At 44.9% G+C, this 20,284-nt stretch overlaps 1 protein-coding gene across 1 annotated transcript in view; it reads left to right on the top strand.

The window, feature by feature from the left end:
• Nucleotides 1–20,284, top strand: part of COL5A2 (collagen type V alpha 2 chain) — a 383,714-nt gene that overhangs the window by 326,717 nt on the left and 36,713 nt on the right. The window contains exons 37-41 of the mRNA XM_078680359.1: nucleotides 15,824–15,931; nucleotides 16,037–16,090; nucleotides 16,277–16,330; nucleotides 18,435–18,596; nucleotides 19,545–19,652. Coding sequence (XP_078536485.1) covers nucleotides 15,824–15,931; nucleotides 16,037–16,090; nucleotides 16,277–16,330; nucleotides 18,435–18,596; nucleotides 19,545–19,652 — 486 coding nt within the window. The remainder of the gene's footprint in view (nucleotides 1–15,823; nucleotides 15,932–16,036; nucleotides 16,091–16,276; nucleotides 16,331–18,434; nucleotides 18,597–19,544; nucleotides 19,653–20,284) is intronic.

Below are 20,284 nucleotides of genomic sequence, written 5' to 3'. Positions count from 1 at the left end.
ACGGCTCACCCCTTAAGGCTGTACCGCGACACTGCAGCGGAGTCCGGATGGTGACTCGAAAAAGAAAAAGAAAAATAGTCTCTTGTCTTACAAAGGTGTAACCCACAAAAAAAAAAAATCAAGTTTTATTTGTCCATTTATTTGTCCTTTCTCGGTCTCAGATTGTAACGCTCTTTGCCAGGCACAGTTTGCTCTTGAAAAAGTGTTTCCGGATTCGTTGTATCAAGTCTTAGATGCGGCGGCACAGCAGCTTGCAGAATTTCATCGTCCGCACGTTCTGACTGAGTCATACCAAATGTGCATCACTAAAAGGTACAAATCTAGGAATTCTCTCACATTCAAAATCGGCTATGCCTTCCCTCACCCACTTGTCATACGGTAAGGGCAACGGAATCTTCTTACAATGGGTACCATGTACCCAATTCTTTTTACCAGCTACTCTAACTGCAGTTCGAGTTGACAACAACACTAAATGCGGTCCAGTCCACCTCGGCTCCAAGTTCTTAGTTCGTTGAAAATTCTTCGTAAGAACATATTCTCCAGGTTGAATTGTGTGGCCTGGCTCCGCAGTCGCTGTCGGCAAACTGTCATAGACCTGTTGGTGGAGAACACGTAATTTAGCAGTCAAGTCATGTAAGTAATCCACCAACATAGGGTACTCGATATCGCTGTACTTTTTAGGCCTTGGGACACCCCAAACATTGGCTGGACGACCAAAAACGATTTCATATGGGCTAAGTCCCACACGAGAATGTACTGTCGTCCTTGTTGACAAAAGAGCCAATGACAAGGCATCTGGCCATGTAAGAACAGAGCTCGCTTCTATTTTCGCTAACTTTAATTTCAGAGTGCCATTATAGCACTCGACAAGTCCAGCGGACTGGGGGTGATTCGCAGCATGGAATTTCTGGTTAATACTCAAACCCGCACACACTTTCTTCATGATCTGACCCACAAATTCACTTCTATTGTCGCTCCATACAATTCTCGGCAAACCATACCTAGGGAAGTACTGTTTGAGCAAAACCTTGGCTGTAGACAAGGCAGTATTATCCTTTAGGGGGTAGGCCTCTATCCATCTGGAAAAGGCACAGACAACCACAAGGACATACTTCAAGTTATTGCATCTCTCCATGTGAATGTACTCTAGCTGTATCACTTCAAACGGATACGTTGGAGGAGCAAAATGACCAGCTGGAGTTGGAGTTCCCTTTCCAGGATTATACATCAGACAAATCATACAATGCTTTTCATTCTCAGCACATTTAGGAATTCCAGCATTCTGCCATACTGAAGCCAACAACTTGCATATTCCTTTCGAACTAATGTGAGCCATTCCATGAGCCATAGTAACCACTTGGAGCACATACGCATCAGGCAACAACCATCGCTGGTGCTCCGACAACTCAACCGAACAACCTGTCGAATCCAACATACCCGTAGTTTCTCTCCACACACTCACTTCTTTTTCCGTAGCTTCAGCCTGAATCAACTTCACACTTTCTATTGTGTCTTCACACATTCCACCATCCATAACCCAATTAGCAGGCCCCGCAGCATACATTCGACACATCATATCTTTTGCCGTTTCCTTCGCAACTTCATCTGCAAATGCATTTCCTCGACCCACATCATCCACAACCTTCCTATGCACACTACACTTCACAATTGCAATCTGTTCAAGAAGTTCATTCACTAATTGCCTATGTTGAATTTTCGTACCATGGGAAGTAAGAAATCCTCTTTCTCTCCACAAACGGCCAAAACTATGGGCAACACCAAACGCATACTGGCTATCAGTATAAACATTCACTCGCTTTCCTTCTGACAACACACACGCTCTAGTCAATGCTATTAACTCTGCTGCTTGCGCTGAATTCTGTGCTATATGTGCTGTTTCAACAACTGTATGTAAAGTTGTGACAGCATATGCTGCAGTCGTTTCTCCATTAGGAAGCATAAAACACGAACCATCTACCCATAGGGTACCATCAGCCTTCGTAAGAGCAGTATCTTTTAAATCAACTCTAGCCTTTGTTTCCTCCTCTGTCCGAAGAAAACAATCATGCTGTTCCTGAGCATCTGACTCTACAGAAATCGGCAACAACGTAGCTGGATTCAACACATTGCATCTTTTGATGTGTACATGGCTAGCCAAAAGCGTCAACTCATAAGCTGACAAACGCGCGCTAGTAAGGTGCTGTGTCTTTGTCCTATTCAATAAAGTATCCACTGCATATGGGACCATCACAATCAACGTATTATCCAATACCAAACCAGCAGACTGTCGAATAGAAACAGCTGCTGCCGCTGTAGCACTCAAACAACTCGGCAACGCCCTAGCTACCGGATCTTACGTAGCTGAAAAATATGCGCATGGACGCTGCTTGTCTCCAAATTGTTGCGTCAACACTGACAATGCACAACCCTCTCTCTCGTGTACATACAGTGTAAAAGGTTTACTGTAGTCCGGGGTACCCAACACCGGAGCAGAACACAATGCATCACGTAATTCAGAAAAACTTTTCTGACATTCGTCAGACCAAGGGAGAGGATGCGGAGTATCTTTAAGAGTCAGCGCCAACAGAGGTTTCGCTAATAGGGAAAAGTTTGGGATCCATTGTCTACAATACGAGGTAATACCCCAAAAGGCGCGCACTTCTCTCTGTGTGCATGGCACAGTCATTTGGGCAATCTCTTGAATTCGTTCTGGGGTCAACCTTCTTTCCTTCTTCGACAAGAGACGACCTAAGTAGGTTACTTCTTGGCGGCAATACTGTAACTTTGAAGGTGACACTTTATGATGGAGGTCAGACAAATGTCGTAACAAAGAAAGAGTAGCCTCTTTACAAATCTCTTCGTTATCAGCAGCAACCAGCAGATCATCAACATACTGAATAAGAGTAGCACCAGAAGGCAATACAAAATCATCAAGCTGAGTTTTCAACGCCGGACTATAGATGGAGGGACTTTCACAATAACCTTGAGGTGCGCGTTTAAACCGGAAGCTTCGACCTCCTAAAGAGAAGCCAAAAATATCTCTACTTTCCTCAGCAATTGGAATACTAAAGAAAGCATTATTTAAGTCGATAACTGAAAACCAAGCAGCTGAAGCAGGAATTAAAGTCAACAAAGCAGTGATGTCCTGGACAACAGGAAACTGTGGCACGACAATGTTATTGACCTCTCGAAGGTCGATCACAAACCGATACACAGGTGGTTGAGAAGCATCAGTACACTTAACTTTATATTGTGGAATACGAGGTAGCCTAGCATTTGACTTGAGGGTAACAACATAGGGTGGAATCTGCAAAAGACCAACATCATTGGGACCTGTAGCCCAAAGCGTATCAGGAAGCGATCGTAATTCCAGTGGAAGGCAATCTTTAGACAAATACATCGGGGAAATCACTTTCTTACCCACTGTAAGATGTACTCCCGAAGGAGAACAATGTAATGTCGCATACAATCTTTTCAGCAAGTCCAAACCCAACAAATTCTCACCACAACCAGTCGTTAGAATAAGGGGAACTTCCAATTCACAAGGACCAATAGAAAGGGGCAAAGGACTAGAAACCGGATTACGAACTGGGGCGCCAGAAAATCCTACTGAAACATTGGTCAAGCCAGACAAAGGTGCACCAGGAAGTTTAGAGTGCATGATAGAACTCTTCGTCGCACCAGTATCCAAAAGAAAAGGTTCTGCCACACCTGATGTAATCACTTCAACATAAGGTCCACTCTGGTCTACTGGAACTGACACTACTCCCTTACTTTTCCATGGCTGTCCTAACTGTCATTATAACCAGCACTCTCACTCTCAACACCATAGTCATCGGCGTAGTACTGGGCAGACTGAACAGTCCGGACATTCTGTCTGTCAAAATAATTCGTAGAATTCTGAGGGGGAAAGGAACGATCATTCTGGGGAAACACACCACGTCCCCTACCCCTAGGAGCTTGTTGGAAACCACCACGACCTCTTTGACCAAATACACCATTCGCACGCTGTAGCAAAACCGGACAACTATGCTTGAAGTTACATTCTTCTCTGCAATAAGCACACTGATTAGGTCCTGGCAGAAATCACGCAGCGAAAAACTCAGGTTTCTGTAACAATCTCTGAAACTGTGGAGGTTGCTGAAACTGAGGCTGATTCGGACGAGGCGGATAGGCTTGCTGTAAAATAACTTTCGTCTTTAAGTCTCTAGTCTTCTTCTCTACTTTATCCTTCTCATCTTTATCCCTATTCTCATAATATTGGGCCGTAGCCAATATCTGGGCCGACGAAGAAACAGCCCATGAACTCTCAGAGTCCTTTAACTTATTAGAAAGTTCAGGAAGCAAATTATAGACAAATTTGTCCACGAACAACCTTTGACCACCTTCAGTGCTCATGTCCTGACCACTATGATCGATAAACGTCTCCTCAAACCTAGTAAAGAAATCAGACACACTCTCGTCTTTCTTTTGTTTGCATGCTGCTAACTTATCCCAATTCACTCGTAAAGGAGGCATCATAGTTTTCATTAAATTAATAATCCTACCAGGTAATTCTGCAACTAAGGGTTCAGGTTTGGCACCTCCTACCTGCCGACCATCTGCAGCAGCAATATTAACCCATGTATCTCCTAACTCTGGCGCATGATCCTCATGACGGATCTTCGCCCACAAAGGTAGAGGAACTACATTACCCATCAGCATATCTATGTCAGTTAAATTCATAATACAAGCATCAACTGTCTGAGACAACTCCTTGTAATAACCAGCAGGATTTTTACGGGGGTCAGGTAAGGTCTGCTTAAGAGCCAAGACCTCTGCTCTCTTCCAAGGAACATGTACCCATACTCGCTGAAAATGAGCCGGTTCGGCCTGAATACCCTGATTAACATTAGCAGCAACTGCCTCTCTCCATACAGTGGGAACCTCTCTCATATTTATTTATTTTTTATTTTATTTTGAAAGTTTTATATAGCGCAAACAAGATCTTTGCAGATATCAGAGCGCTTTACAAAGCCGGGAATAGCAACAAGCGAGTGAATTTAAACATAATAAGTGGGAGGGGTAGGTACGTGAGGGAGCAAATTAGTACAGCAAATAAATAATAAAAATATAACAGTTAAAAGTGTGCATAGCTGGTCAGTAGCGTCAATAATACAGGTGAAATACATGGTCATAGAGTTCGAACATAATAATACAGGTCGGTGTAGAGTCTTTATAGATCCATGCTCATAGGTCAGGTGTATTTGGCCATAAAAATAGCTTTCACTTCTTTCTTAAAAAGTGTAGTGGAGGAGATGAGCCTAGTTTCAGGAGGGAGTGAGTTCCAGATCCTGGGTGCCATTCCTGAGAAAGAGCGTTTATAAGTTTTTTCCTTCCGGAATCTTCGAGGTTTTAGCAGAAGATTGTTTGTGCCTCTGGTGTTTCTAGAGCCGCCAGAGATTGACAGCTTCTGAGTGAGGTATCCGGGAGAGCTCAGGTGTAGAGCCTTGTGTGTCATGCAGGCGATTTTCAGATGTATTCTGACTTCAAAAGGCAGCCAGTCTAGTGATTTCAGGTCAGGGGAGATATGAGAGTGCTTTTTTGATCCAGTGATGAGTCTCGCTGCAGCGTTTAGAGAGGCTCTTAGGGGTGCAGTAGTGGTTAACGGGAGACCGCAGAGGGCGGTGCTGCCGTATTCAATTCGCGGGATGACCAGTGCTTGTACTGCAGTTTGGAAGTCTTTGGCTGGTAGGAAGGGTTTAAGTTTCCTTAGGGTATTGATTTGGAAGTTCGCTCCCTTAGTAACCTTGCTGATATGGTGATGCATGTTGAGATTGGAGTCAAGAGTTATGCCTAGGGATTTCGCTGAATCCACTATGGTGGGTTGGACATTGAGTGCAGTTAGCTGTTTAAGCCAGGTTTGAGTGGTAGAGATCTTAGCTGGAGGTGAGATCAGCAGGAATTCTGTTTTCAGAGCATTGAGTTTGAGATGATTATCAGCAAGCCAGGATTGGGTGCTTCTGATCGTAGAGTTCAGGAGTACGATGTCATTGAGGGATTGCAATTTGAGATATAGTTGAGTGTCATCTGCGTACATGTGAAAAAGTACATTGGATGCTTGAAGCAAGGTGGTGCGAGGTTCCATAACTAAGTTGAACAATGTTGGTGAAAGGGAGGATCCTTGGGGGACACCTAACGAAACAGGTATTGGAGAGGACATCAGGTTGTTGCTCTTGAATTTCTGTGACCTGTTGTGTAGAACCACTTGAGAACAGTCCCGGAAAGACCCATTCTTGTGTTCAACAGATCGAGTAATTTCTCATGTTTAACAGTGTCGAACGCTGAAGAGAGATCAAGAAGGATGAGGAGGCAGGTATCCCCTTGATCTAGGATTTGAAGGGCGTCGTCGATTATGTGACCTGCTCGGAAGCCTGATTGATGAAGGTTAAGGAGATCAAACAGATCAATGTGTTTAGTCAGTTGTAGTTGAGCGCATTTTTCCAATAATTTGGCGATAGTGGGAATATTGGTAATGGGACTGTAGTTGTTTAGGTCGGATGGGTCGGCAGTAGGTTTCTTTAGCAGAGGTGTGACTTGTCCAACTTTAAGGGAGTCAGGGATGGTTCCTTCTTGGAGTGAGCTGTTGATAATCTTAGTCCAGAGTGGAAGGAGTAGTGGGATGAAATCTTTGACAGCGTTAGCAGGGAGGGGATCCGTGAGGTGATTGGAAGGTTTCAGGGTGCTGAGCAGTTTGCCTATTTCTTCTTCGGAGTAGGTTTCAAAGGTTGACCATGTAGCATTGTTTTTAGGTCCGGTGGGTGTTATGCAGTCGAGTGTGGTGTGGAGTCTTGCGTCAGCGCGGAGATCACTCTTTATGTTGTCAGTTTTTTGGGTAAAGAAAGCGGCGAAGTCTTCAGAGGAGGGTGCTTCGTGCAATGTACTGAGAGGTTGGGGTTGTTCCTTGGTTTGTGTTCTGATTAACTCAAACAGTTTTCTTGGGCGGTTTTTTGCTTGGTCGAGCTGGAGGCTGAAGAAGTTTGCTTTTGAGCGCTTTATTTTCCTGAAGTAGGCGTTTCTCTTTTTCTTCAGGGTTTTCAGGTGCAGTGCAGAGGGAGCTGCCCTCCAGGTGCGCTCTGCCATTCGCATGGCTCGTCTATCTTCATTGAGACTCCCGTCGTACCATGGATTGGAGATTTTAGCGGAGACTCTTTTTAGCTGCATAGGAGCAGCCTCATTGATTATTGAGGTCATGGCGTTGAGATAGTGGTCAGTCAGGGATTGTACATCTGTAGCTCCCGTGGGCGGGAGTAGGATGTCGCGACTGTTCGGGGGTAGGGAGACTGGGTTGAGTTTTTTCAGGTCTCTTTTCCAGACTTTAGTTCTGGAGGGTTGAACCGGGTTGAGTTTGACTTTTTCATTGATGAAGAATGTGACAGTATGATGGTCTGACCAGTCACAGGGTTGGATAGACTCAAGTTGAGCAGCGTCCTCTCTGGCGATGATAAGGTCGAGGATAGAACCTTTCTCGTGGGTCGGGTTGTTGGATAATTGCATGAGATCGAGGGCGCTGAGGAAGCTTTTGAAACTATTAACCACCGCATCATTGGGATCGTTCCAATGGAAGTTGAAGTCACCAAGGTATATTTGGGTGAGCTGTCGTCCGGCATTGGTTGAAATCAAGTCCATCATTTGTTGGGCGAAGAGGAGGTTGTCTCTAGGTGGGTGGTAAATGCCATGAAGAGAGCATATCGGTTTGCCATCACTGATGATATCGAGGCAAATGTATTCATAGCAAGTTGGAGAGGGTAGGGAAGGCTCGGAGACTTTCAGCACAGAAAGGCTGTTCCTGTATATGCATGCGATTCCGCCGCCTATCTTGCCAGACCTGTCAAGCCTAATAATGTGGTAGTTGGGGGGAACCAGAATGTCCATTATAGGTGTAGAAGATTCGGTTAGCCAGGTTTCAGTCAGGAAGATTAGGTCAAGGTCCAATGATAAGATGAGGTCAGCGATGGCGGAGGAGTGTCTAGAAGCCGACCTACAGTTTAGGAGAGAGCATTTGAGACGGGGTGTGTCAGGGGAGGAGGAGGGAACTAGAGAGAGGGGGACTTTTCTTAGGTTATTCGGGACGGATATTCTGTTGTTTAGAGTGGAGGGTCTATGGGGATTTGAGAGTAATGTGGGAATGGGGTGGTGCGAGGTCGAGGTGGTTGTGAGGTTTAGGGGTGCAGGGTCGTAGGAGCGGAGGAGGGAGAGAGTGTCGAGATCTGAAAGAGGGTTGCATGTGCGACGGGGGCGGTTGTTGCGATTGTGGGCAGGGATCGCGGTCCAGTGAGAACGGCGGGTGCGGTTGTTGCGATTGTGGGCATGGATCGCGGTCCTGTGTGAGGGACGTAGCTTAGGCTCGTCATCGGGACGGGAGGAGAGCAAATTGAGAGGGGGGGTGGTGGTGAGTGAGGTGAGTCTAGGGGGTGAGGTGAGTAGCTCTTTTATGGTGTGCATGTCTTCTTTGATGGTGTGAATTTCTTCTTTGAGTTGTAGGAGGGAGGCCATAATTTTGTCCAGCGTGGGATAAGTGTTTGTGCTGGGGGTGGAAGTCATGAGTGGGTGGCTGACCTGGGACTTATCGTGCGGGTGGGGTGGAGGGTTGGTGTTCATGCAGGGCTCTGTGATGTCATCGTACGGGATGGTGTTAGGGAGGAGGGGGGGTAAGGGGGTGATGAGAGTGGATGGAGTACGGCGGAGGTTGGTGGCGTAGAGGAAGGAATTCGTGGTAGGCGGAGAGAGCGGGGTGGAAGTGGAGTGTATGATGGTGGTGATGGGGGAGCCTGAAGGGTAGTGAGGGCTGAGAATGGGGGGGAGCTAGGGTTGTAGATGGTCCTGTCATGGGGAGGGGGAGTTAAGATGGTAGAGGTGATGTGGTCTGCATGGTTAGTTCGCGTGTGGGAGTGGGGGCTGAGAGAAGGGGGGGACAGAGTGTGGGAATTGTCGCTATGTGTGTCGTTCTGGTGCTGAGCTAGGTTAGGGGGGTTGTGGGCGGGGTCTGGGGGGAGAGGAGGAGTGGGAGTGTTATGGGTGGGGGTCCCCGGGACGGAGGTGTGGGGGCGGCTAGTGTAAGATGGGGAGCTAATTGTGTCTGTGATCGCGGAGTGTGGGGTGGTTACAGACGGTGGGTGATCGACTGGTGTGGTGGGGGATGTGGTGATGTGCATGTCGTTCTGGTGCTGAGCTAGGTTAGAAGCGTTGTCGGTGGGGGCTGTGAAGTCCGGGGTGATGTTACTGGAGGGGATGTGAGTGGAAGTCTGATGGTTGGAGAGGTTCTCTTTGAAAGTGGGGAACAGGTTGTCTAGTAGTTCCAAGTTCCTGTCTGTGGATTGAATTAGGACAATCCCGTTATTGTAGATCGTAATGGTAGTTCTGCCTAGGAAGAGTTGGGATGGTGTGATGGAGAGAGTTAAGCTATGCGCGGATTTCCTGGTGGTGGAGACAGTGAGTAGGGTGAGGAACGTTTTTCTCCATTGAGCTTTGCGAGAGGTGTGAAAGATGATATCGATGTTCAGGGATCCATTGACCGGAGAGAAGTAGGTGTCAACAAAGGGGGTTTCAGGGTGGGACCTCAGGAAGTTGTGTTTAAAGCGTTTAGCGGCTTTTTTGGTGAGTGCGGGTGGGTAGTTGATTTTATATGTGTGCTTGCCGATGGGCTCCATGTTGGGACGGCGGTATAGGTGGGTGTGGGGTTAAAAGTGGGTGTGGGAGGGTGGACGATAGTGATACACATGTGCAAAGAACAATGCAGTCAGTAGTTTACATGGTACACACTTGACAATAGTGAGTAGCAAAAGTAGCCAACATATAGAGGTAGCAATGTGTAAAGAACAATGCAGTCAGTAAGTTACATGGTGCACACTTACACACTTGACAATAGTGAGTAGCAAAAAATAGCCAACATATAAAGGTAGCAATCTGTGCAAAGCAAAATGCAGGCAGTGGGTTGCGTGGTACCCGTGTGACACTAGTGAGTGACAAGATAACCAAAATATAGCGGTAGCATTCTGTGCAAACCAAAAATAGACGGTGAGAATGGGTGCAGCTTACATAATGCACACAAATGGACAAGGATATATGAGGTAGCATACGGTACCGCTCACACAATGTACCTGAAAAATACAGAAATACAAAAATATAAGTGGTATCAAACGGTACATATCTAGAAAAAAGTGAGATGTGCAGTTTACATAGATAAGTGCAGTTTACATAGATGTACAGTGCCCAAATACAAGAAAATAATAATGATGATAAACTGAAACAAAATACCGGTGTCACCAGAAAGCTGCATGAAGCAGTATTGATACTAGTGATCCACCCGAAAAATATGAGGTATCGCTCGGTACATTATCAGTGAAGAAAAGTGAGGTGCGTGCAGTTTACAAAAGCATGTGCAAAATACAGGTAGAGGAATAATACTGCAATAAAAGAGGTATAATACTACAATAAAGACAATATAAAATTTGAGGTAGCGCTCGGTACATGTACGTGAAGAAAAGTGAGGTGTGTGCAGTTTACAAAAGCATGTGCAAAATACAGGTAGAGGAATAATACTGCAATAAAAGAGGTATAATACTACAATAAAGGCAATATAAAATTTGAGGTAGCGCTCGGTACATTACCAGTGAAGAAAAGTGAGATGAGATGTGTGTAGGTTACAAAAAATGTAAAAAATAAGTAGGAGGTATAATACTGCAATAACGGCAAACACTTAATCACACGAGTGTTTAAGTACTCAATGTAAGTAAAAATGTACAATATACGGGTAGAGGCATAGTACTGCAAGATTAGGCAGGCATTTAATCACACGACTGTTTGAAAACAGAGCTATGTAAAGTGCGCTGTCTATAAAGGCCAGGTCTTAGGGAATGACCAGATAGTGGGAATGACTAGTCCATGATGGTCGCCAAAGAGAGAGAGGAACCAGTCTAAAATGGCCGTCCAATAGGAAAGATGGAGACGGTAGTCCTCTGTCTGTTGTGGTGGTTTGAGAACAGGAAGTACAGTTCAGTTTCTATTTGAGCCGGCCCTGTTCCTGGCTTACTGGGAGGGAGTCTTATCTCTGTAATGGAGGACTTGTGTGGGGGAGTTAGGTTGAGGAGCCTCGTGAGCATCCGAGGTAAAGGAGGGGATTTATTACTACAGTTTTATGACCCCGGCCATTTTGAACAAAGGAGGTTTTTCAAGTATGTGTATAGGCAAGTGGGGAAAATAAATAAATACTTTCCTTGTGTGCTCTGCTCATCAAGTGCGCCGATGTTGATAGCGAGGTTATTCAACGAAGGTCAAGCCAGTGTACACAGCTGCCTTGTGCATCTATAGGTTGCTGGACAATGTTCGTGTATGTGAATGGTCAGAGCATCAGCACTCCCCATCTCCTCGATGAATGATGCAGTGTGCTATCCGATGACTGTCACCCCCATCTAGCAATTCCCCTGTGCATTTCCGTCTGCCCCAGAGCTCACCCAGGCGTCCCCTACAGCCCCCCCCCCCCAGCGGCGTCACCTCCAGCTCCCGGCGTGGCAAGGGCAGGCTCCAACCGACCTCCGTCCCACTGATCCAGCCTGCCTCAGGGCTCCTTTCCGCTAGCACCTCGGGCGGCGGCAGACCTCCGTCCCACTGATCCCACCAGCCTCAGGGCTCCTCTCCGCTAGCTCCTCGGACGGCGGCGCCCCACGCCTCAGATCGCCCCCAGCACTCAGCCTCTCTCGGCACTCCGATGACGCCGTGACTCCCTGCTGCGGGGCCGGCGGCTCTGCTCCTCTGATGGCAGCCACCAGTGTACCTGCCCGCGTCACTGCCGTGGAGCGGGCGGTGGGGGGATGGGGGGGGGGCTCTCAGCCCCCGGTGCTGCCGTGAATCCTGTGAAGCCGCTCCGGTGGTAGCAGGCAGACCCCCGCAGGCAGGCGCCCTCCCGCAGGCAGCACAGGGCTCGCAGATCCAAGAGATCCCTGATGTAGGCAGCTCCTACGGTGTCCAGCGGTGCGCAGCTCCCGATGCCACCATGAATCATGTGAAGCCGCTCCGGTGGTAGCAGGCAGACCCCCGCAGGCAGGCGCCCTCCCGCAGGCAGCACAGGGCTCGCAGATCCAAGAGATCCCTGATGTAGGCAGCTCCTACGGTGTCCAGCGGTGCGCAGCTCCCGATGCCATCATGAATCATGTGAAGCCGCTCCGGTGGTAGCAGGCAGACCCCCGCAGGCAGGCGCCCTCCCGCAGGCAGCACAGGGCTCGCAGATCCAAGAGATCCCTGATGTAGGCAGCTCCTACGGTGTCCAGCGGTGCGCAGCTCCCGATGCCACCATGAATCATGTGAAGCCGCTCCGGTGGTAGCAGGCAGACCCCCGCAGGCAGGCGCCCTCCCGCAGGCAGCACAGGGCTCGCAGATCCAAGAGATCCCTGATGTAGGCAGCTCCAACGATGTCCAGCGGTGCGCAGCTCTTCAGAGTGGTCCGGTGCAGAACGGGCGCCTTCCTTCGACCTCAGGGCGATCTCGGACTCCAGCACCTCCAGAGACCAGCTCCAGCGCCTCCAACGTCCAGCGCCAGAGCAGCAGCCGTCCTCTCAGCAGCTGATCTCGAGGCAGCTCGTGTGATGTCCAGCGCCCGGGCAGCAGCCGTCCCCAGACCAGGTATTATAACTAGCTTTTGCATCCAATTACTTGATCCAGTTACTCTTTGTTGAATCCTCGAAGATGCGGGTGCTAACGGGGATTAAATCCAGAATTGGAACCCCACGCACTCGGAGCTCTGATCAGGAGCTCCCACCCGGCGGCCATCTTGTTGAATTGGTCATAGGATACTGCTTCACTTTCCTCCTAACAGAGGAATCAGGTTCGTACAATGTCTGAGGCGGAAGCCTAGACCTGAAAACAAGTATCATCTCTACGGCGTCTGTAACATCAGACTCCACTATCATCCCTTTAGCAAACTCTGACTGGACATCAAGCACTTCCTGCGTAATCGGACCCAACTCATTATCTTCCCATTCCTGACGAAGAAAAGTACACATTACGTCAAAAAAATACCTTTGCTTAGGCAGATCCCACTGAAAGAAAACATCCATAACCGCTTGCAAATCATACCTAGAAGCATTTAAAACCTATCTACGAGTCAATAAATCGAACACTGTCCCCTCCTCGGGACTAGGAAGCTGACTATGACTCTGCTTTCGTTCCGAAACAGGGGTCATATTTAGTGACCCAAAGAGTGGAGACAAAAGATTAGCAACAGTCTCAGTCATTCGTTTTCGAGCAGAAGGAGAAGAAGTGGACATAAAGACAGGAGAATGAATATTTTGAGGCAAAAGAGGTGTAGGGACAAAAGTAGCAGGAGTTGGAGATACAGGAATGGAAGGCAAAGGAGTTTGAGGCAAAGCTGATAACAAAGCTGGCGGCCCTAGAGGGGGCTGCACCGTAGAAGGGAGAACCATCTGTGAAGCAATGGGTGGCTGAACAACAGCAGGGGGCTGAACAACAAAGGGTGCAACAACCGGAGGTAATGGAGGTGCAGTAGCACCCTGCACATAAGGGGGTGGCAATCTCAGTAAATGAGACATCAAAGGATCTTTTTCAGGGTCTTCAGTCACTTGTGGAGCAGAAGGCGGCAAGGCCGGATAACATTTATCGATAGCCATGCAACGTTGTCTATCTGAGACTTCACTCTCACGCTCTTCTCCATCTTCCTTAAACTGCCTAGCAGCTTGTAGTACTGACATATTCGTATCTTTCCTATCTCTCTTTGCTTGCTTAATTTCTCGCTGTTTGGCTTCCTTACGCCAAAGGCGGAAAGAGTGAAACATTGTCGGGCGTGCTTTCTTCCTAAATAGCGCAACTTCCAGATTATCTAAAATATTTAATTCGAAACTATCATGTTGGGGCCATCGTAAAACACCATCTTTCTTTGTATAGCGAACCCATACTTCGTTATAAGAAATAGGACCCACTCCGTGTTTTGAATAGAGCTCATAAGTCGAGTCCTCCAATCGGGAATCCCTGTTGCAACCACAACTAAACCATTTCCTAATTTTGCTAAGACCAGGCATCTTATAGCTCACTAATCTAGCTTCAAACTTCAAAGGGTTATCAACTATCGATACACTCGTAAATATACGAGCCCCTCGGCTTCGATTATTGCAACAACCGAATCAAAACCAAGAAACAAAACAAAGTCGTGGGAGCAACCCACTTATACTTAACCAAAATATCTGTCACGCCACCAGAAGACCGTCTATCGTCTCGCTCTACAAAGCATCAATCAAGGGTCCAAGACAGGGCGACAGTCAGGGTAGCAGTCCTTCGTAGCCGTCGGAAAGCGGGAAGCCTCGCAGAAAAGACCTTTGGTCCACGTCGACATGCAGGGGTCGATGAAGTGGCGTCGTTCCTCCAGAATTTCCACACGTGGCTCCTCACGATCCTCGGGCTTGGAACAGTACCGCTGAAGTCGCCCTACGTTGGGCGACAACTGAAGAACCGGGTTTTCTTGAACCCAGCGGCGCCAGGGGCACGCCCAAAGTCTTCGGATTCACCTGTTTTGGTATACAGAGACACGGAATACTTCTGGGTGGCGTCAGAGATCAAATTTATTAGCTGCAGCTAGTAACAGTAATCCCAGCAATACAACACGGTGTACAACTCAGGAAACTGCTCAATTTTCGTAGAGCAAGACATCTGCTTTTATCCATATTGTACTCATTACAAATGCACACCCACTGCGACAAATACTGACGAATGAAATACATTTTCCCACACATTATCACATTCCAAAAAGCTCAATTTACATCGTACCAACCCACAAGTTAATTATTAGGAATGTCCCAAATCCGATTTCCACAAGCCGGACAAACCCATAATTGAAAGCACTACCCATGTAATGAAAAATCGTAAGAAAAGGAACAATTCAAATGCTGAGTAGGATAAGATATGTGCAAGGAAACTAAAGTTAACAATCTCCTGAACATTGATTGGCAATTTCAGACAACGATCAGCTAGATAAATTGGCCTCGCAAAAGGGTCAGTTTCAGGTGACGGGGTCAGCGTCTTTGCAGTTCACTCACAAGTCAGAAAAGGCCTAGTTAATGCGTACATGAACAACGAAGCCCATGCAACTTTGTTCGTTCGGTTGCCTCCACGGCCTACGTGAGGGCAACACAAAATGTCGTCACGAACAACTCGAACAAAATGGAGTCCCGTTCGAGAATCACAGAACCTCAACCGTATGAGCACAAACCAACAAAAAAGAGTAAGCAGTCAGCCTGCAGTCTTCCAATTGGACATTTCATTCGTGAAACGCAATATTCCCACTTACCATCAATGTGGCAGCCTAAAAACACAGGTAAACCTTTAAATAGTTTGACATTTGGGAATGAAATAAAGACAGAGTCCTCATTACAGTGATTTTTCGTTCATCCATCAAACATGCTACAATACTGACATTATGTATATCTACAACCATTACCACTTATCAGTGGGGAAAGATAACTGCAAATAATAAAGTTTTTGCTACTAAGGATCAATTTCTCATGGACCTAAACTAGAAGGGAGTTTTGATTGATCTAAATAAGCCAGTATCAAGTATAATACAGTTACTAAGATGTACTTTTCGCATCAATACTGTGCCTGTTCTATGGGTTTGTGATCCTATTCTATTCCCTGTTATTACTATGTACATTTTTATATTATGTACAGGAGCTTTTCTCGATATTGTATGCAGTATCCTTCACAAATTCTTCCTAGACTTTAATACTGATTGTATCAAATGATATGTAGTGAGCTGACTTTATAGTGTCCATCTCTTTAGGGTCCTGATGGCCAACCTGGTGTAAAAGGAGAACCCGGTGAACCTGGACAAAAAGGAGATGCTGGATCACCCGGGCCACAAGGTCTTTCTGGATCTCATGGTCCCCCGGTAAGAAAAAACATATAATTTCTTCCAGAAGTGGTTTCTATTTCTATTAAAAAAATCTTACATTCCATAAGCAGTAGGTGAACCAGTGTTTCTTTTTCCATGTAGGGACCTCTTGGTGTTAATGGTCTGAAGGGTGGTCGAGGAACTCAAGGTCCCCCGGTGAGTACCATATTAACATATCTTTCTGCTCATAAATATTAGTCTAGGAAAATCTGAACCTTTCTCTAACAAAATGGCTCAGTTTGAATTTGTTTATAATAACAACAGATTATTCATGCTTAGTGATGTAACATACTTCAGACATTGAAATGTCTTTCGGTAAATCAGATGCACATGTCATTTTAGGGAGCAACAGGTTTCCCTGGATCTGCAGGCCGCGTTGGCCCACCTGGATCAACGGTAAGTTTCCGAATTCTTTTTTTTTTTTTAAATAATGGCTGGATTTTTAAAGAAATTGTTTTTGGATTTTGTGTCCTAAATTACAATACTAGATTTTAGCCTATGATTTAGATTCGAGGGAGTCAAGTAACTATGAAGCATCATATAGTGTTGAAGATTACCAACCGTGTTTTATGTTAATTAATTAAAAATAATAATAATAATTTGATTATTGAGTTGGAATCACTGGCATGATGTAGAATGATATCCACCTGTTGGTGAGGTGTGAATAAGATTTCACTAAGTCTAACTGTCTTGCAGATGTGAATATACCTTGTGTGGATTAGGTCCACCTAAACCTAAAAACCATTTAGAAAACCATCACCAAATGCACTGGGAACCCCTATGAGTAGGTGCAATAACAATTACAAGAGTAAGAGCTGGAAGGACACGCTGCTCCTTAGGTCTGTAGGGTCCTATGGAACACCTGGGGGGTATGTATGCATTACCAACCCTGTCAACCAAGTTTGAAAGAGGCAATACATGGTTAAAGGATTACTGAAGGATCATCACCAAACATGTGTCAAGCAGACCCTCAAACTGGTAAATGTGTACCTTTTCTCTAATCCATTGATGAACATTTCAGACAAGGAGACAGCAACACAGGAAGCTGTCATTATTATTTATCCATAGTCATGTAGGCATTGCCACTGGGTACAATTTTAACGACATTTTGAGGCTGGAAGCTTGTCACTATCATGATATTGAGAGAGTTGTCTAGTTTGGTAGTCAGTACTGTGTTGAATGTAGGACATTTTTCTAGAGGAAATAAATAAACTGTATTGTATTAGATATTGGTATCATGAGCACATTATTCAAATGCAGAGTAGGTTATCAAATGTCAATGGAGGAGTATTCCATATCCAATAACAACTGCTTTATAGTGCCTGGGTTTTTAAGGGCATAATGTTCTTGATGGATGAATGGATAATTTCTGGGATTACCCAATCTAGATTTAATCTGAAGATGACGTATGATATTTTTCACCACCTTCGAACACAAGCCAATGGTCCACAAATGGGCTCTATCTGATTGGAGTGGCGTGGAAAGTTTAACCATTTTTTGACAATCATTGTGGGATAAATGACCTTTTATATGGAAGGTGACCAGAAAAAGGATGATCTTGCAACGCTATTAAACAATAGGCAAGAAAAATGGGTGCTAGTGTGGTCTTCCTACCAAGAGATCATTTACTCATCTTTAAAATCATTTTGAACACGATTTTCTGTTTCTTTCAGTACATTTAACAATTCATAATTTCATAATTTCTGCTGGGTGTGGTATTATCCTGGCAAATATCGCATGTGTATTTATTAGCCCCCCCATTAACTCTTTCACTGACAAGGTGTTTACACTCTGTTGCACATTGTTCCAGCACAGTGAATGCTAAGTATTGGTGCAAACTCCACAACAATACCTCATGACCAACTAAAGATAAAATGAAAAATTGGAAATATTTACATTTTGAACAAATTTGCTCAATATTTTTATAATGTTGTCCTTTGAGCAACATGGCAGTGGCAGGTTTAAGAAGCACTGGCCATCTATGAACACTCCTTGATCTCTTGGTTTAAGGCTGGTGACCCAGAAATGTACCCCACTGATACGAAACCTTGAGCACCAGCAGTCCCTGGGCCCAAACTCCTAACTTGTTCACAGTCTTAATTAGTCCCATCCTACTGCTTGTTCAGCATTCATTTTCACACCACCTATATTCATGCTTTGTTTATTAGGAGGCTTTTGTGTGTCATGGTACGCTCATCCATCCAACCCATCACAGGTTTTGCTGTCAGTTCCATCCAAGATATTTATTTGAGGGAGTAGGAGGATGTCTCCGAATACAGATAGTTGTAGAATGATATCATCAACCTCTTTAATCATTTTGGGGGCTAATAGTTTGCTTCACTTTAATCAAAACATAATATATGAACCTAAATAATGTATTTATTAAATCCATAATTAGGTAATACATATCTTTCTCCACAATACACTGATTCTTTTAATGATAAGTGGTTAAACATAAAAATACCTGCCCCTATAATCAGATAATGTTCTCTTATATCAGGGGACACCAGGCCCAGCTGGTCCTATTGGTGATCCAGGAAAGGAAGGTCCCCCAGGTGTTCGAGGTGAACCTGGTGCCCATGGACGTATTGGAGATCGAGGGCCTGCTGGACCTGCTGGCAGTCCTGGAGACAAAGGAGATTCAGGAGATGATGGACAATCTGTAAGTTTAATGCTCTCAATAATATCTTTATTTTGAATTATTATTTTATTCAAATATATACTTGCAGCATGATATTGATCCATTACCATATCACAATATATTTAGGGCTGGATGTGCAAAGCATTTTTACAGTCACAGACAGCTCAATTCGCAGAAATTACAAACCCCAAATTGCTGAGAGAGTATGTACTAATGTTTTATCACTGAAATTCAGTCACCAAACATTCATATTTTACCAGAAATTCAACGCTGGTGGTCATCCATTCATAAATGGGAAAAAAAATATTTTTTAAGAGCAGGCTGTCTACTCCTCTTAATGAATGAAAATGAACCATTTCATTTTTATTTTTAAACACATCCCATTTTCCTTTCAGGAAAATGGACTGCATTAAAAAAAAAAATTGCTTTGTTGACCCCAGCAGGTCACCATCCCTTTGATGGATGTATGACATTACAACGCATGCTTTTACTACGCATGCCTTTACAACACGGTTTTTACAACGAAAACCTTTACAACTCATAGCGCTTTGGGGTGCTGGATAGTGAATAGTTTAATTTACTATTCCAACTCCAGTCCCCATGGACACTAGGGAAGGGGTTGGATAGTAAATTAAACTTATTCCCTATCCTAGAGCGCCCCCCCAGCGCAATGTGTTGTAATGGTTTGCGTTGTAAAAGTTGCGTCGTAAAGGCACTGCGTGGTAAAAGTTGCGTTGTAAAGGATGTTTCCCCCCTTTGATAGATGCAAAACCTAGTGGGTTGCAAATTGTGACCTACCTCATTAATATTTGTGAGGTAGGTTCTATTCGCAACCCACTACGAATTGCTGTTTAGGTAATAGGGGCTAGACAAACCCATTTGTACATTAGTAATAGTGATTACCAAATAGATTTTAGCATGCTCATACTATATGGTTTTTGGAATTAACACATTTTTGTCTTTTTTTAGGGCCCCGATGGGCCTCCTGGTCCATCAGGAACAACAGGACAAAGAGGAATCGTTGGTATGCCAGGTCAGAGGGGAGAAAGGGGCATGCCTGGGCTGCCTGGCCCTGCTGTAAGTCATACAGTCTATAAAAAATAATGTTTATGAGATACGTGTCATGACGACCCTACAAACGTGTTTCAGTATTTTAAATGATTTTTGATGTTATTGTGATATATTCAATTCAAACATGTTGTCCTAAATATAATTGATATATACATATTTATTTTGTTTTCTTTAAGTAATAGCTTAAATACATTTATCAATTCAAGCTTGCATGAAGGTGCAAGGTGTCATCCACTGAAAATACATACACATATGCAAGAGATAAATATATTGTAAATGTCCTTTTATGTCAATAAATTATTTGCATTTGGTCCTGGTATTAGGAAACCCTGTTGTGCCACTCTGCAATATCATTAAAAACTGCATTGAGAAGTAATGTGAGGCCATTAATGTCTATGTCTGGAGAAATGTCATATCAGATGTGATATTCTATTTAGACACAATTTGATTGACTAAAGTACAATGAAGAGAAAACCCAAATCAGGTCCAGAAAAATGAACAGGCTATGTTGGCCCAACTTTTGAAAGTCATCCAGGGAAAACGTGTCCCAACAGATTGTTTATTCAAGGTCTCCACCAGGTATTAAGTCTGGATTCCTTTTTAGCATCAATTTTTATTGATTGCTTACATACATTTCA

This window comes from Lissotriton helveticus, chromosome 3_1 (genome assembly GCF_964261635.1).
Source record: "Lissotriton helveticus chromosome 3_1, aLisHel1.1, whole genome shotgun sequence".
Classification (NCBI taxonomy): domain Eukaryota; kingdom Metazoa; phylum Chordata; class Amphibia; order Caudata; family Salamandridae; genus Lissotriton; species Lissotriton helveticus.
Note: the sequence above shows the minus strand (reverse complement) of the source record. Positions and strands in the feature narration are given on the sequence as shown.